The sequence below is a fragment of the Nanorana parkeri genome, unplaced genomic scaffold (genome assembly GCF_000935625.1).
Source record: "Nanorana parkeri isolate BGI_ZX_2015 unplaced genomic scaffold, ASM93562v1 scaffold369, whole genome shotgun sequence".
Taxonomy (NCBI): domain Eukaryota; kingdom Metazoa; phylum Chordata; class Amphibia; order Anura; family Dicroglossidae; genus Nanorana; species Nanorana parkeri.
The window spans coordinates 1,310,249-1,328,305 of NW_017306637.1; the positions used below are offsets into that span (position 1 = coordinate 1,310,249).

The 18,057-nt window shown below is 40.8% G+C and overlaps 2 protein-coding genes across 2 annotated transcripts in view; both read left to right on the forward strand.

Annotated features, from left to right (window-relative positions):
- The window catches only part of IFI30 (IFI30, lysosomal thiol reductase), a 37,043-nt gene extending 31,184 nt beyond the window's left edge, over positions 1-5,859 (forward strand). Inside the window, exon 8 of the mRNA XM_018558925.1 lies at positions 5,848-5,859. The gene's annotated coding sequence lies outside the window, so the exon portion shown is untranslated. The remainder of the gene's footprint in view (positions 1-5,847) is intronic.
- Positions 1,217-13,752, forward strand: LOC108789011 (mpv17-like protein 2). The gene is made up of 6 exons (XM_018558926.1): positions 1,217-1,254; positions 5,137-5,367; positions 6,466-6,627; positions 7,846-7,922; positions 8,292-8,420; positions 13,614-13,752. The coding sequence occupies exons 2-6, from the start codon at positions 5,181-5,183 to the stop codon at positions 13,716-13,718; spliced, it is 660 nt and encodes a 219-aa protein (XP_018414428.1). The 5' UTR covers positions 1,217-1,254; positions 5,137-5,180; the 3' UTR covers positions 13,719-13,752.
- Positions 13,753-18,057: the final 4,305 nt, after the last annotated feature.

Here is an 18,057-nt window from a genome sequence, read left to right on the forward strand (position 1 = left end):
GGGTTATAAAGGAATGAGAAGCTGTTGGTGGTGGTGGGGTTATAAAGGAATGAGAAGCTGCTGGTGGTGGGGGTTAAAGGAATGAGAAGCTGTTGGTGGTGGAGGGGTTAAAGGAATGAGAAGCTGTTGGTGGTGGAGGGGTTATAAAGGAATGAGAAGCTGCTTGTGGTGGAGGGGTTATAAAGGAATGAGAAGCTGCTGGTGGTGGAAGGGTTATAAAGGAATGAGAAGCTGTTGGTGGTGGAGGGGTTGAAGGAATGAGAAGCTGCTGGTGGTGGAGGGGTTGAAGGAATGAGAAGCTGCTGGTGGTGGAGGGGTTGAAGGAATGAGAAGCTGCTGGTGGTGGAGGGGTTGAAGGAATGAGAAGCTGCTGGTGGTGGAGGGGTTGAAGGAATGAGAAGCTGCTGGTGGTGGAGGGGTTGAAGGAATGAGAAGCTGCTGGTGGTGGAGGGGTTGAAGGAATGAGAAGCTGCTGGTGGTGGAGGGGTTGAAGGAATGAGAAGCTGCTGGTGGTGGAGGGGTTGAAGGAATGAGAAGCTGCTGGTGGTGGAGGGGTTGAAGGAATGAGAAGCTGCTGGTGGTGGAGGGGTTGAAGGAATGAGAAGCTGCTGGTGGTGGAGGGGTTGAAGGAATGAGAAGCTGCTGGTGGTGGAGGGGTTGAAGGAATGAGAAGCTGCTGGTGGTGGAGGGGTTGAAGGAATGAGAAGCTGCTGGTGGTGGAGGGGTTGAAGGAATGAGAAGCTGCTGGTGGTGGAGGGGTTGAAGGAATGAGAAGCTGCTGGTGGTGGAGGGGTTGAAGGAATGAGAAGCTGCTGGTGGTGGAGGGGTTGAAGGAATGAGAAGCTGCTGGTGGTGGAGGGGGTATAAAGGAATGAGAAGCTGTTGGTGGTGGAGGGGTTATAAAGGAATGAGAAGCTGCTTGTGGTGGAGGGGTTAATGGAACAATCTGTTGCTAGTAATACCGTAGAAGAGGTTAACAGAAAGAAGCGTTGCTGCGGTGACCTCTGGGCTGCAGATACCATTATGGCAGACATGTCCGCGACTGCGTGCTCGGGAAAATCGCGCATGGTTAGTGAAGAGAGGGGTAGTGGGTGTGTCTTCGGGCTTACCAGGAACAGATCCCCCATGTGACTGCATGAACACCGGTGTTCCGGGACCAATGCTCTGCTCTTCAATGCCTCGGCGCTGAGTGAGTTGTTCTGCTGGTCGTGTGATGTGCTGGTCTCTGTAGACACACCTGACTCCTCGTAGAAGGTATGGTATTCTTCACTGAAGACGTTAACAATGTATCGTTCTCTGCTGTATCATGTGGGGATTTCATGGAGGGACTAAATCGTTAGATTGAAATATTCATACACCTTTAGGCTTTCCTTCTCTTCCGCTCCTTAGTCACACTCCTTATGCTACCCCTCGTTAGTCCCTTGGGACGCATGGTTGGCCCACCTAGTTATTTGCCCACTAGCCTTTTGAGTGATCCCATTGTACATCTGTGTTACGCTATTGCTATCGTGGATATCTCCTTTGGTATTGTAATATCTCTCCATTTCAATGCATGGGCACTGTCTGATGCAACAGGTAGACAACCTCAAGCTAGTGTTGTTGTGGGTGGTAAAGGGGAATTCAGCTTTTATATATAATTGTACCAAGACTATGGGTATGATGAAGTTGAAGAACATTATCAATGTAGAAATATTTTGCTTTGTACATTGTTGGTAAACATTTACTTTCAAGTAAGATGTTATTGACAGTGCTGAGTGCCCAGAAACTGGTGATGTTCATTTAGCCCTCATTCACACAGAGTGTTGGCCCGTACAGATCTGGGCGGCGTGCTCGGCCGTATCGGGCCGTTCTCGGGAAGGACAGGAGCAGCGTATAATTTTGCGCAGCTGCCTGTTCTTCTCTATGGGAGTACGCTCACGCGAGCTGCACATCCGTGCGGTTGTCCTTGCTCGGACGCAGCCAAGATCCATCCTTTCTGCATACGAGCACGGACACCCGCACAGATGTGCAGCTCGGGTGAGCGCACAGCCGCGTACTCCCATAGAGCAGAACAGGCTGATGCGTACAATCACACACAGCACCTGTCCTTCCCGGGAACCGCCCGATACGGTCGAGCACGCCGCCGGGATTTGTACGGGCCAACACTTAGCTGTGTGAATGAGGCCTTAAAATGACACTAAACTCTTAGATCCTCAAATCATCTCTGAATTCATACTGACACTGTCCTTCCTTCTGGAGGGTGGCTACTTGTGTTAAGTAGCCACCGCTCCAAGCTCGCTCCTGTGATGGAGTGCAATGTCATGTTTGGTTTACTAATTTGTATTGCCATTGCACTCCATCACAGGAGCGAGCTTGGAGCAGTGGCTACTTTACAACAAATGTATCCACCCTCCAGAAGGAAGGACAGTGTCGGCACCAATTCAGAGATGATACATTTTTGTTACTAGTTAAGGCAATTGAATGCATTTTGAAGATTTAACTCCTGAGTTTAGTTTCACTTTTAAAGGTGAGCTCCAGGATAAGCAAATATTGTCTAAATACTAGGGCTGCAACAACTAATCGACATAATCGATTATAATCTATTATTGAAAAAGTTGTCAACTTTTTCAATAATCGATTAATCGGCTTCCACCAAGCTTGCTCCTGTGATTGACTACAATCTCAATACAAACTAGTAGTCCATCACTGGAGCCATTTTTTTTTTTTTTTAATTGTTTATCCGATTAACCGATTAATCGAACTTAATAATCGGCTAACCGATTTTGAAAATAATCGTTAGCTGCAGCTCTACTAAATACAATACATTGAAGGGAATTTATCAAACCGCGAGCAGCTGTGCATGGAAACTGGGGCTGCAGCTAACGATTATTTTCATAATCGATTCGTTAGACGATTATTAACTTCAATTTATCACTTAACTGGATAGAATAAAAAAAAATACCTTCATTTATTTAAAATAAAATACACAAATGCAGCTTTACAGACATCTAGTTTACTTCAGAATAAAACAGTATGCACATTGTTTGCAATCGCACTGTACTGGAACACAGGGTATTGCAGTACAGCATTGACAGCAGCCAGTGGGCGGGTGCAATAGCCAGCCGGCTATTGCATTTTAAAATATCCAATAGGCTGGGTATGGCTCCCAGCCTCTAGTTGCAACGGGGGTGGGGCTAAAGCGGCTGAACGGCACCGGGCAGAGGAAGAAGAGGAAGAACGAGCAGGGGAAGAGGAGATACAGAGCGGCTGCTAAGGTAGAGGGGGCAGCGGGGGGAGTGCAGAGTCACAGCCGTCTCTGCTCCCCGCTGGTTCTGGCTGCAGTAGTCTGTGTCCCACCTGCCTCTGCCGACACAGGCGGGGGATTGAAAAGGACACAGACCGCTGCAGCCAGCGGAGAGGAGAGCTGAGGAGCAGAGCGGCGGCTGCAACTAATCGAAAAGCAACTAATCGAAGATGAGAATCGTTGCCAACGATTCTCATCATCGATTATAATCGATTTAATTGATTAGTTGTTGCACCTCCTAATGGCACCCAATCAGCTTCTCTCTTTCATTTTCAAATCTATACTGAACAAACTGAAGAGAGATGCTGATTGGTTGCCATGTACAGCTGCTCCAGTTTTGATAAATTCCCCCCATTGTTCTTTAAGTAAAAACAATGTATGTTCTTACTTAAAGTGCTAGTAAACTGCTGGGTGGAGTTTTTGTCATAATGTGCAAAGTAATGTGAAAAGTATTTCAGCACTGTTATGAATCCTCTCTCCCCCACTGCCACTTCCATCTTCCCAGAAATCCTCTTCTGCCATTGGGTGGCCACTGATAAAGTAATTCCTGCGCATGCGCATCTGCCAAGGCATCAGGTCCATTGGAGAAGACAGAATATTGCAGACCAAGAAGACCGATATAAGATGACAGTATCAGCAACTAGTGGAGCACATATTTCACATTGCTGGAGGAGAGTTCACAGAGGTTAGTGTGCTCTGCTGCGCATTCTTGCACCTTATGGCACTGTCTGTTTTTCTGATCTTCACCATCTTGCAGAGCTACAGCCTGCAGCAAACACTTTTAAGTGTGCCAGAAGCCTGTGATCCATGCCGTGCGCAGCGGTTTCATCCACCAGCCCCTTTGTTACTATTGTGTCCTTTAGTGATGTAGATAATGGTGGATGACACCAAAGATCACAGTAGGGGACCAACTTGAAAGCTGTAATATTATGTGCCCAGAAAGAACCAAAAACTGGAAGAAAGATGGCCGTTTCTTTCTCCCAAACTGCTAGCATTAGATGATTATTGTTGTGATTTCAGGCCTTTTCACTCCAACTCAGGTCTGTTGCAATGTGTTAAATGCATGCAAGTTAAGGTAGTCCATTCATTTTACTAAACTGTCTAACTTACCACAACAGATCAAAAATCTATTCTGCACCATTTTCTCCAGAGCAGCGCACCACCATTCCCCATAAGTTGCAGTATGCATAACTCATGTTATATTCACAGGCCAATTCCAGCTAACCTTCAGGCAATTTCTGCAAGGGCACTTTCATCTTGGGCCAAAGTGACATCATGATTTATTGTTTAGATGTATAGGAATGCTGCAGGCCAAATGCAAAATGGGCCAAAATATTTTTTCTGATTGGTAATTTTGAGAAGCAACAGTTCTCTTTTTCTACAAACTCTTTATGGCATCAGCTATATTTCCTTTTGTCTAAGCATTAAAATGATGTCATTGCCAGCAACCTGTTCTCCTATTAGGTATTTATAACACACTGGGGTAGTAAGAAATGAGATGGAATATTTACCTGCTTTTTGACCCTCACAAGTGGGAGGTGACCGTCTGATAGTTGGTGTAGTGATATAAGCCAAAGATAAAGAAAACATAATTAAGCAGTAGTTCTCCTTCTCGCTCTGTAGATCATTAATACAAAAAATAATGCTATTTTTTCTTTTTTTCTTTCTGTTTAGGCAACACATTCATACTTTGATTTCAGTTTCCATAAATCCCCCTCTGTGCATCTTTTTTTAACCTCCACCCAGTGCTTTTATTAGAGCTGTACATAGAGATTTTTCTTTAAATTGGAAACCTTGTTTCATGTTTTTGTTACTTTATTTTTCCATATAAACATCTGATTTTTATGTTCCAGGTCAATGCTGCAGTGTCTCTTGTGGTCTGTAACATTTGGCCAGGATGCTTCCCCAGGGAAGATTGCTGCTGGCTCGAGTGTCTGGCTATTGGAAGCCTCTCTTTACGGGTCGATTTTTGTTGGTCACCAACACGGTTAGCTGTGGAGCCCTGCTGGGCATTGGTGACATCATCCAGCAGACAAGAGAAAAGCGAAGAAACCCAGAAAAACAAAGAGACTGGTTACGAACAGGTATCATTGTTACAATCTAATAACAGATGAGGAATCTTTGTGAAATTGATAAATATTATCTGTAAAGGTTGGTTCTCCACTGATAGTGGATTATGTTAGATTTTCCATCCCAAGCAGTCTATAGGAGTTGCCATTTCATGTGTTTTGAAAGTCATCCTTTTGCACCCTGACACTTGATATAAACATGCTTGTTCTAGGACAGTAACACTAGCCAAGTTGTTAAAGGATAAGGATGTCAGGCCTAAAGCATGCGCCTTCAAAAACAAGTCTGCTTTGTCATCTCACTTCTGTCCTGCCATTTCCTTTTTCAGGATCAGTGTCACTAAAGATTTTCTGAACAACGATCAGAAAACTGATACATTATTTTTCTATTGCTGAAAGTAAAAAGAAAAAAGCCGGTATACATCGGGATTTCCCAATCTATACCAGCTGTCAGAGTGACGGCAAGAGCCGCAAATGTGGCTCTGCTCTCACTCTCAGACAAAAGGTTAACTCTTTCATTAATGGATGCCTCTATACTGAGGCATTCATTAATGAATGGTAACCGCTGATTCTCAGCGGTTACCAGCATTGTAGAGCAGCAAATAACTGGTCATGTACAGTATATGTGGCCAGTCATTTGAGCACTTCGTGACGGGACGTACAGCGTACGTCTCCCGTCACTAAGTGGTTAAAGCAGGATTTCATTTTTTTTTTACCATTTGAGTCCCAGGTGCCATATTAAAACATCGGGTCTTGGCTTCAGTAGCTCCCTAGGATGCTCATTGTTGGAAGTGTCATGGTTTAGCAATAAACCCACGAACTGAATAGATCAACTCCCCGTGCTTTTCATGCCCTAAAAAGCACTGGAAGGCAAAGCTTAGCTTAGTTAATATGCAGTATACTGCCACGAGTATACTGTTTATAAATGGTACCATTCACATGGTTAGCATTGTTATGCTTCAGTGTGCACTGTTTTTTATCTGCATTGTACAAAGAAGCAAGTACTGTACATCAGTTCATTTTGTAGGAAATGCATGTTAGCTGTATATTAACATAAGCTGATCCAGGCATACATTTTTCACTATTCATTTTTTGCCTACTTCTCTTCCCTTCCAGGTAGTATGTTTGCCATAGGCTGCTCAATGGGTCCAATGATGCATTTCTGGTACTCATGGCTGGATAGGACCCTTCCTGGTCGGGGGATTAAAGTTGTATTGCAAAAGGTGTTAACTGACCAGCTGGTGGCTTCCCCTTTTCTTGGCTTCTGGTACTTTTTAGGTAAGATCTTTTGTCTCTGTAATAAATATCTTCAGTGCCCTATTAAACATTTCAGCAGTTGTGCTTTAAAACAAACATATAAGAGGCTACACAACTGCACATCACTTTTTACTGGAGGGGAATGAGAGAAAAAAAAGTGACAAAGCAGCAAGCTTCTTTATGACCTGCCATGAGCAGTGGGTGGTAGGAAATTTCTCTTTTCATCACCTAAGGAATGTACTTGACCTTGCTTTGTCCGATTTTTTAATTTTACTTACATTTTGCATCTGCTCAATGAAGGACTTTTCTCAATGGTGTAAAAAATAATAGCAGATGCTCTCTATATGTTTGTTCCTCCATCTAGCTAATGGTAGTGTATCTGCTACACTGGGGGTCAAATGGCTCTGTGCTAGATCACTGTAAGTAAAAGTCCCCATGTAACGTTTCCAAATTTTGCTTTACCTTTTCTATACTGCAGTCAAATTAAGCTGGCAATAAATTTAAGATAAGTACTCAATCTATTTTTAGTTAGATTAAGCAAGATTCTTAGATCTACAGGAGAAGATGCCCAACAGCTTAAAGGGAGGATAGATTGGACAAGCTTCAAAACCTTGTCCAGTAGGTGGGACCAGGACACCTGGCGCCTACAGCCATAAATGTGAATCCTGCTCCAAGCTTTTAAAGCTACAGCCAACAGAAGGTGCTGGCTTTTGGCTATGTTCCCATATATTATACTTGGAATGTGTACTTCAGATAGTGGGCAGTGGCACAAAGGCTTGCATGGACAAATATTTGTGAAAAAGATAAGGTTGATGAGACAGAGTTCTACTCTGTAGCCATTTCTGTTTTGCTTTGCTGAGGTGGAAGACATGTGAATCTGCCTGTTCTGCTCTGTGCTATAAATCTCTAGGATTATCTGTAAAGCTTCTATGAGACTGGACAATGGACATGTTTAGCATAATAACAAAATGATTGCTAATTGCTCATACAGATTTTTAAACATGCTAAAATATCTCTGGGAATGATTTCTGGGTAATGAATGGTCAATTATTACACAGAGATAACAAACACCCTTTTTTTTACTAGTACCCTGAGGCAAGTGTTAAGAAACAAATGATGAACAGCCTACTTGGCTGTCATATGGTCGTTTTTGTGTTTCATGCTTGTTGCAACACAGCTAAACCAGTCTTATTTAAGTGGCCATTTTATGAAAAGCAAGAACTATTTTCTCATACACAGGTATGGGTTCCATGGAGGGGCAAAGCTTGGATGACAGTTGGATAGAATTTAAAGGCAAATTTTGGGAGTTCTATAAAGTAAGTGGTCTGCATGTTTATTATTATTATTATTATTATTATTATACTGATATTTACCTTGTAAGCTTAAACCCCCAACTCCAGGCTAACTCTTTCTTTAAAGAGATGAGCTCAGGCTCTCAAACAAAAATGCTATTCTAAATGCAGCTCTTGGCACTTTTCCTACTGTCTTCCCTACAAGGGGGGTGGTAATTGGGGCTAAGGGGGCAGAGTTGGGTTTTAATTTGTGTAAGCTTCAAAATCTACACTGGTCCTTCCAATAAATGATTTTCCATTAAATCTTTGTTTTAACATTTTGTTGATCGTAATACATTTATGTAAATGTAAAATTACATGGCGTTTTAACTAACTATGTTTTTTTTCTTCTAGGCGGATTGGACTGTGTGGCCTGCTGCACAGATGATCAATTTCTACTTCTTGCCTCCAAAGTTTCGGGTCATTTATATCAATGTGATCACAGTAGGATGGGACACATACCTTTCTTACCTTAAACACAGGGTGAGACTTTTAAAGTAACTATAACCAGAGGCGGCTCTAGACTTTGTGAGGCCTTAGGCAAAACTCAAACGTGATAATGAAAAAAATGCAAATAAAAATGAACTGTATAAATTGCATATTTTATGCCAATAACCACCACCAATAACCTGCAGCAAGAGTCAGGGCAATGATAACTATTCAACAATTTTTAACATGGCTCTAGTGGTCTCTAGTGACTCCAGCAAGTGTCAGGGCCTCCAATGCCCTAATAATACTATTATTCTGCATTGCTTTATGTACTGGTGGGATTTGTATTCCTGTATAGCTGACGGTATTATGCTGTATAATGTATTGCTGAGATTTGTAGTCCTCTATCGCTGATGGTATTATTGAGGACTACAAATACCATCAGTACATACAAGCAATGCAGGTTAATACCATCAGCTATAAAGGATTACAAATCCCTTTGGTACATACAAGCAATGCAGAATAATACCATCAGCTATAGTAGACTACAAATCCCATCAGTACATACAAGTAAGAATGCAAAAATACCATTTTTTTCCCTCCAGACTACCAGTACCGATTACTTTTGCTCAAATACTCGCCGATAACAACTACCGATACCTTTTTCTTCTTTTCTTTTACGTTTGATGTCAGTTTCTCTAAAACACAGACTAATGATTCTAGGACAGTGGTGGAGCGCCAGTGCCCGGTCCCAGCTGCTGCTGCAACCGTAGAGGGACTACGAATCCCTGCAATGCAGAACAATATGAAGCTACATTCTCTGTGTTGCTCACCAGGGCTATGTGGGGTGTCAGGAGGCTGTGTGGGGTCTCACCAGGGTTACATATGGGCAGGTGCAGTCTCACCATGGCTGTGTGCGGTCTTACTATGGCTGCGCACGGTTCTCCCCAGGGCTGTGTTGGGTCTCACTATGCCTATGCGGGTGGTGGGAAGGAGGAGGAGTTGTATGGCCAGATTGGCGCTGCAAACAGCCGCTGTGAGGTCCCCAGCTTGCGCGGGACCTTACGCCAGCAGAGTCTATTTAAAAGTGTAAAGTGCCACTATCGGTGTATTTTCACGAATATTCGGGAAAATGCACTGACACTGATACTGGTATCGGTATTGGGACATCCCTACATACAAGCAATGCAGAATAATACAATCAGCTATACAGGATTACAAATCCATTAGTACAGTACACAAAAGTAATGCATAATACCATCAGCTATACAGGACTACAAATCACAGCCAGGCAGCCGACAACACCATTAAACAGCACAGCAATTTAAATTAGATTTAAAAAATGACAAAATACAAACACAAGCTTTTTCTGGTGTTTTTTACCTACTTATCTATATGTTCCTGGAGCTTTTTTCTCGCTTCTCTCGCTCTGTATCTCTTCACCTGTTGGGCCTTTGCACAGATGATATCAATCTGTCTGTACAGGCCGGAAGTTAATGATCAGGTGCCATATAAAGCGTTCTGTTCTAGATTTATGGAATTCTAATGCTGGCCATATATGTGTTAAATTTGCTTGCAACTTGTTTTTTTTCTACAAGCTTTTACCTACTGCCATGGTTTTGTCGTTTTCCAGTTTCAAGTGACAAAATTACATATTGTGGCATGAAGAAAAAAAAAACCGGAAAATGCTGTTCAAGTGTCCCTGTAGTAGTTTTTGTTTGACTTTCAGGGTTTGATCATTTACATTGAACATTGAGAAGGATGGAAAGCGCACAACAAAATAACCAAGTATATGGCTAGCATAAGTCCTGTGTGCACTATATCTTTATGTTGTTGCCTTCTGACAAACGGAATTGAGCACAGGTAAGAAATAAATTGATTTGAGGACAAGCTTCTGTTTACGAGTTTGCTGACTCTTACAACAGGCATGTTCGCTAATGTACATAAGTTCTTTGACACCAAGCCAGTATTGTAAGTAATGGTAACCTGTAATCCGCACCAGTGCCAAGAATCCATGTACAAATGGAGCTCTTTATATGTCAAATTTTACAAAAAAAAAGCACAAGTAAAATTTAGATTTTTGAGCATGCACTGGGGTTTTTATGTGAATTAAAGTGTTCAACTTGCACCCTATTAAGTATTCTTTCACTCATGTATCATGGCCAATTCCAATGTGGATATTAGAGTTTGGCGTGTCCAATGTGTATACCAGTCCATGTGGCCAGTACCTTGACGTGGAGGAGGTTTTAATTTAGTGTTGACAGATTTTAGTCTAGGTCACATACAGTAGGTTATGGCGCTAGGTCCAGCTTTGCTGCTTAGGCCATTTTTTTTCTTAAAATAAATTAGTTTTATTGAGCTTTACTTATAACAAAAACAATGATGAATAATTCAGATAACCATACAAAATATACCATAACGCATTAGCACAGGTGATTTGTGGACCAGACTAGAGCATTTATCTTCTTACATAAGACATAATATTATATAAGTAGCCAAAGAAAAAAGTCATGTAGATGATGGAATGCATGAGGTATAGAATACGGAGAAGATAACCATTTTCCCCAAATTTGTACAAATGTCTCCAGCATACCCCTATGTTGGTAAGTGTTTTTCTAAATCGATTAAACAATTAATTTCTGTCACCCATTCCCCCTTGGACGGAGGACACGCTTCCGTCCACTTAAGTATAAGCCCCTGACGTGCCACAAATAGAGCTCTTGTACAGCCAACACTCTATAGCCCTCCTATTCAGAGTGGTCAAAGACCCTGAAAATACACCCCAGGGGGGTGGAAGGTATATTGACCTCAAAAATCCAATTTATATAACTTAATATAGATTCCCAGAATCGTATTTATTTGGGACAGCACCACAGCAAATGTATCAGTGTGCCCAGCCCATTTAGAACATTTTTGACTCGATCTGATACTGATCTTAAAGATAAATTCCGGGGTTCGATTGAAAAAAATTCAATTGAATCAATCTGTGAGAAGCAGATAAGGATACCTTTTGGACTGACCTCATAATTGCCTCCCATATTTCATCTTCTAGTCTCCCTATATCTATTTCCCAACCTCCTCTACTCTATAAAGGGAATTATAAAAAATTATTAAACAGTGGACTAATTATATATACATATATATATATATATAATTAGAAATGATCCCCCTTTTGTAAAATTTGCTTAAAAGATTGTATCCATTAACTCCATTTAAGACAAGTTGGAAATTAGAAACACCAGGACTAACTGATAGAGCCCAAGGAACCTTGCACATAAATTGGTGACAATGTCCAAATCGCTGCCTCTTTCCATTAAGAAATCCTGAGAGTTTAAATGCTTCTGGGAATTGTTTGTTAGCCCATATTGGTGTAAATTTAGTAAATCCTGTACTATACATCAACAATTTATATCCTGACCATACTTTACCTATTAACGGTATAGTCGAGGCAGATAACGAAGACTCTGCATGTTGAGTAGTTTCTAAAGCAGAGGCCTTTTTGTCCAGCATCAGTACCTGACCTCACCAATACTTTTGGCAATATAGTGTATGTTGCTAGAGTAATGTTGTTCATACATGAGGTTAAATAGACACCAGGAAAGAACACTCGTAACTCCAGGCAAACAGCTTATTTGTCGCTTCTTGAAGAAGTGGTCATGGGGACTTCTTAAGTTGAGATTGTTTTGTTAGGCAATGCTGGAAAATAATGGTAGACACACAAAATATTGACACTTTGGGCCCAATTTGGACTTTTTCAGTTAGGCTGTACTCACTTTTGTTGCCAGCAGTTTAGTTATTGTGTTGAGTTATTTTGAGGGGACAGCAAATGTACAAGCTGTACACTCACTACTTTACATTGTAGCAAAGTGTAATTTCTTCTGTGTCATCACATGAAATGATATAATAAAATATTTACTAAAATGTGAGGGGTGTACTCACTTCTGTGAGATACGGTGTATGTGTGTATACACTGAGTGACCAGATTATTATGACCACCCCATCAGTACTTCGTTGGGCCATGAGATGACTTCGTTGGGCCGCCTAGTGACTCCACGAGATGTTGAAAGGTGATGCGAGGAATCTGACACTGCACTGTTGCCCTTCTGTTGTCTTGTACCAGTCTTGCCACTCTCCGTTCTGCCCTAACATTGATAGTCGCTGACGGCCACAATTCGCACGTTCAGACCCAGATTTTCGGCTGACAGTCCAGTCTTTAAACACTTTAACAGCTGCTCTTGAACATTTAACGAATTCTGCTGTTTTGCTGATACTCGCGCCATGGCTCTAAGCGCCAACAATCATCCCACAATCAAAGGATGTTAAATCGCGTTGTTTACCCATATCTTCAGAAAAAAATCACTTCTACTGTCGTGATAAACAACCTTTCTTCCCTATTTACAATGGTCTGGCCTTCTAGCAACTTCAGCGCGAAATTATAGCTAATTTGCCTACAAACGTCAGGTGGTCATAATAATATGGCCACTCAGTGTATACTTAGAGTTTTACAATTCACGTTATTTTAAATCCATGTGACTAATTTAAAATGTTTAATATACATACAATTATTTAAAAGATTATATTAAAAAAAAGGTGGGAAAAGTAATTTTAAGTTTCGAGTTGACACATTTTGCTGTAAAAGGTATGTGCGGTACTGCAATGCGTTCCAGTGCAGTTCAATTTCAAAAAAGGTGCATACAGTTTTATTCTAAAGTAAACTTTGTATTTTTGTGTATTCCACTTTACATCAATAGGAAGGGCACTCCCAGCAGCTGTCACTTCAATAATTTTACAAGCCTGGTGAGGTAAAAGGAAAGTTATGCTTGGAAATGCTGCTAAGGGGGGTGAGGGAGGATTGTGGGTAAACTAGGGTAATCCCTGGACTTATTCTTAAAACCCTTTTGTGTATAAGTATATATATATTTTCTTATTCTGTATATCAAAGCATTTTTTTTTCTTTGCTGAACAAATGGGGAAAGGTTAACAAAATGAGAGGTTAGATATGTCAGATTTTTATTGATGTATTTTTCACTGGGACACGAACCGAGGGAAAATGCAGGATCAAGAACACGGGTAGTAATGCAAAACAAGAGAATTCAGTAAAAAAAAACAATGCCCAGAGTTTAAATTCTCCTTCTTTAGTTAAATCCATTTCTCCATATTAAAATGCTAATACATTAATTTAAAACTGTGAATGGTAAACCAGTCAAAAAAAAAGTAATTTTTTGTTTGTGCTTTTGTGTTTTGCAGCCTGAAGAATCTGCTAAAGAACCAAATAGACACGTTCCAGATGAAAGTGTGCCTCTCACCACGATGTCCACTCACTTGCCAAAAGCATTAGATAAAAATGTCTAAGTGAAAGCTGCTAGCTGTCTATAAAATGTGCCTTGTGCATATATCTATATCTTTGATGCTATAGCACCATCCATATGCCATTTTTCTTGCAAGGGGAAAAGAAGTATGTGGTTGCTTTTGATAATGCTGACACATATTGCCATTTTTTATTTTATATCTCAAAGGAATTATTTAGAATACTAAGCTGCCAAAACAATATTGCTGTATATTTCTGAATTTACTGCCTGTGTGAAAAAGAAAGTGAGGCAGGTATTCTTGTGTATTGATATGTAAAATCCAATGGTCACTAAAAACATATGTTTGTAATCAGTGCTAATTTTTTTTGTAAATTATGTATATATAATTAAAATTTAATTTATTCCGTGCATCAGTGCAATATATGCTATGCTCGTCTACAACCTGTTTATGCAGAGAGACAATTATCCAGAGGGTAATCAAAGTGTTTGATTTAAAGGTATACCTGTCATAAGTACTGGGACTGCCATTGCTGGCCTGCTTCTGAAAATGTGTATTACAGACACTGTATGTATGTCTGAGTCACAGACTTGGCAAAAGCATGTTGTGTCATACATTTTTTTAATCTCTATATTTGTTCTGGGTCCATGACCTGGCACGTGTCTAATGGCAAAACATCTGCATTACAGCCAGGGAACTAGCATTCTTATCTAAACCCAAAAACAAATGTTTAATATAATGAAGTTTACAGTTACTGCATTTGTTTTTTGTTTCTCATCCTGTTGTAGTTCACTCACTGTACTGTATCTATGCAGAAGCAGCTTTTTCATCATAGGGCAGGTCTTCACTTGACTCTAGCATTTTTTTGTTTTTTTTTTTTTTTTTTTTTTTTTAAGCAGATCTAACATAACACTTTCAATGGTATAACAGGCCAAAAAGGTCTAAATAAGAGAAGTTCATTGTTTTTCGGTTTACATACCCTTTAAAAGAAGAGGTCGGTAACGACTGCCTTCATTATTCTTTCATGACAGATGTACTAGAAGTGTACTTAATTAAAATGCCCTACACATTTCCTACCCTGCAGCCCTTGAAAAATAACTCCGTAGGTATACAGATCTTGGACAACAACCAATTTTGGTTCATTAGTTTTTTCACATGATAAACCTCTTAGGAGCTTGATACTTGGCAGCGTTGCACATACACTAGCACCACGCCATGAAGAATAATGGCCAGTTTGTCCCTGCGCTGGCCATTAATAGTGCTAACATAATTGCTACGTTATGCATTTTGGATAAACACATGATTTGTCGAATCAGTATGCTTTATTTGCAATATTAATTTACTCATGTTAATTAGTAAATTATTAGAACACGTGATGGAGTACAATGTGTTCTTTTTCAACATTGTTGGACTCCAGTCCCGTTGTAATTCTCAGCCTTGTCTGTTTATTTTTTTTTTGTTATGGATCTAGTGTTTTGCCATGCTTCTTATGTCATGTGTTGCATTAGGACAACTCATTCAAATAACAATGTCCACAATGGACAGAAAATCCAACATGCAGCATTTTTTCCAATGCAGTGCACCACAAAGCATAGTTTTGTGTTGCAATGCATGTGCATAAAGCTGCACAGGTGTGCCATTAACAATTAATAGCATTGCGTTGCAAGGTGTGCGTGGTGTGTTGCCGTAATGTTTTTGTTAACATACTGGAACGGATTGGTGTAAATAGGCCCTAAAATAGTTTGTAAGATGAATATTAAATATGGCGTATTGATATTTTGAAGTCTTGTTTTGAGCCAGCAGCCTCAAGGCCTTTTTTTTTTTTTTTTAATCCTTAAAGTGACCATGTCAGGTAAGAGAAAAGATCAAGATGAAGCTTTGCTGCAAAAGAAGAGCTCCTAAACTTGCCTCACCTGTGTCCTACCTCCCCTTTGTTCCAGCACTTCAGCCTCAGTCTGTGTCTTTGGCATTCAACACGTTGGCATTCAGTTAAAACAACCCTAGTTGCTAAAGCAAGTAAAAAAAAAATTAAAATATGTTCCTTTTTGACCCCTGGTTCTTCCCTAATTAATTCCTTCTGCCTTCTCCCCTTAGTTATTGTTGCTGTTTTTTGCCATTGTTGCTTTAATTCTTTTACATTTTTTTCACTTTATCAAAGTAACATAGTAGGTGAAGTTGAATAAAGGCAAGGGTCCATACAGTTCAACCTATGTGTGTATGTGATGGTGTGTCTGTATTTATCTTGCTCTAACACTGCCCATATCCCTGTAAATTAAGTGAAATAAGAAACTCAAGTTTCTTGAATTTGTCATCGTTCTCAGTGGAGACCACCTTCGGTGGAAGGGAATTCCACAATTTCACAACTACTACAGTAAACCCCTCCCCGCTGCCTGATGGCTCTTTCAACTTCGTCCCACAAATGCTCAACTGGATTGAGATCTGGTGATTGTGGGGGCTACCTAAGCAAGGTAAATTCTCCCTCATGTTCTTGAAACCACTCCTGCACAATACGAGCACCGTGGCATGGCGCATTGTCTTGTTGGAAGAAGCCATCTCCATTGGGATACACCATCAACATGAAAGGATGAACTTGATTAGCAACAATACTTTGGTATGTTGTGCTATTCAGACGTTGTTCCACACGCATTAAAGGGCCCAAATCATGCCAGGAAAACATGCCCCAAACCATAACACTGCCCCACCAGCTTGCAGGGTTGTACTCATGCATGTGGGGTGCATGCTTTCATGCTGTTTCCGCCAAATTCTCACTCTGCCATCTGCATGATGCAACTGGAAACGTGATTCATCGGACCACATTACTTTTTTTTCCAATGCTCGACTGTCCAATCCTTGTGTTCCTGTGCGAATTAGAGACGTTTTATCTTGTTAACTGCAAAGGTTATCGAACAGGCCTTCGGCTTCGATATCCCATACGATGCAGTGTACGGCGAACTGTGCGTTCAGAGATCATTTGAGAGGATCCCTGGTTAAGATCTGCAGTAATTTGATGCACTGTTGCCCTTCTGTTGTCTTGTACCAGTCTTGCCACTCTCCGTTCTGCCCTAACATTGACTAGTCGCTGACGGACACAATTCGCACGTTCAGACCCAGATTTTTGGCTGACAGTCTAGTCTTTAAACACTTTAACAACAGCTGCTCTTGAACATTTAACGAATTCTGCTGTTTTGCTGATACTTGCTCCATGGCTCCTAGCGCCAACAATCATCCCACGTTCAAAGGCTGTTAAATCGCGTTGTTTACCCATATCTTCAGAAAAAAAATCACTTCTACTGTTGTGGTAAACAACCTGCTTCCCTATTTATAATGGTCTGGCCCTCTAGCAACTTCAGCGTGAATTTATAGCTAATTTGCCTACAAACGTCATGTCATAATAATCTGGCCACTCAGTGTATAATGTGGTAGTATCACTTTTTTTTTTTAATCTCTTACTGCGATCCCTCTTTTAATGCACTCCAATGTCCGGTTTTCTCTGCTGGCTGCTGTTTTGGCATTGCTTACTATTGCCAAATCTGTGAGCACCCCCAGGTCTTTTTCCATGTCCGACTTCCCTAATGTAGCACCCCCATGTAGTAGTTTGCGCACGCGTTTTTTGCTGCCATGTGCATAACCTTACATTTTTCAACAATAAATCGCATTTGCCATCTTGTAGCCCATGCCTCCATTTTATTAAGGTCCTGTTGGAATGCAGTTATCTTCTGTTCAGAATTTACTGCCCTACACAATTTTTTGTATCATCCGCAAAAACCGAAATCTATCTTTTTAGTCCAATCTCTATGTTGTGGATGAATAAAATGAACAAGATTGGTCCCAGGACTGAACCGTGAGGCACCCCACTCGCAACCTTTGCCCAATTAGAAAATGGCCCATTTATGACCCTGTGGATCCGTTCTTGCAGCCAATTTTCCACCCATGTACTTACAATTTCATCCAACCCGATAGACCTTAGTTTATGGGGTACTGTGTCGAATAATTTATCAAAAAAAAAGATACACCACGTCCACTGGTAGCTGACCTCCCCTCGTAATCCTTTATGGGGCCTACATGTTCTGTCCTCTTGCTATTGCTCTAGCTATTTGTGTATTTAAAGAACTTCTTGGGCTTCCTTTTGCTATCTGTTCCTCGTATTCTATTTTTGCTGCCCTGATTGCTTTTTTACATCTTTTGTTGCAATCTTTGTAGTTTGTGAATGCCGATGCTGACCCCTCTGACTTATATTTTCTGAAGGCTCTGACTTATATTTTACTTTTCCCTTATGTGTTGTTTTACCTTGCTAGTTAACCACCCAGGTCTAACCTTCGCTTTTTTGAATTTATTGGTAAATGGAATGCACTGGGCAATTTTGTTATTTCAAATATCCTTGAAG

Excerpts from the sequence above, each read along its gene's own strand:
- LOC108789011 (XM_018558926.1), top strand. The coding sequence starts at position 5,181 with ATGCTTCCCCAGGGAAGATTGCTGCTGGCTCGAGTGTCTGGCTATTGG. Across the intron at positions 7,923-8,291 it reads AATTTTGGGAGTTCTATAAA|GCGGATTGGACTGTGTGGCC; the intron begins GTAAGTGGTCTG and ends TTTTTCTTCTAG. Across the intron at positions 8,421-13,613 it reads TTTCTTACCTTAAACACAGG|CCTGAAGAATCTGCTAAAGA; the intron begins GTGAGACTTTTA and ends TGTGTTTTGCAG.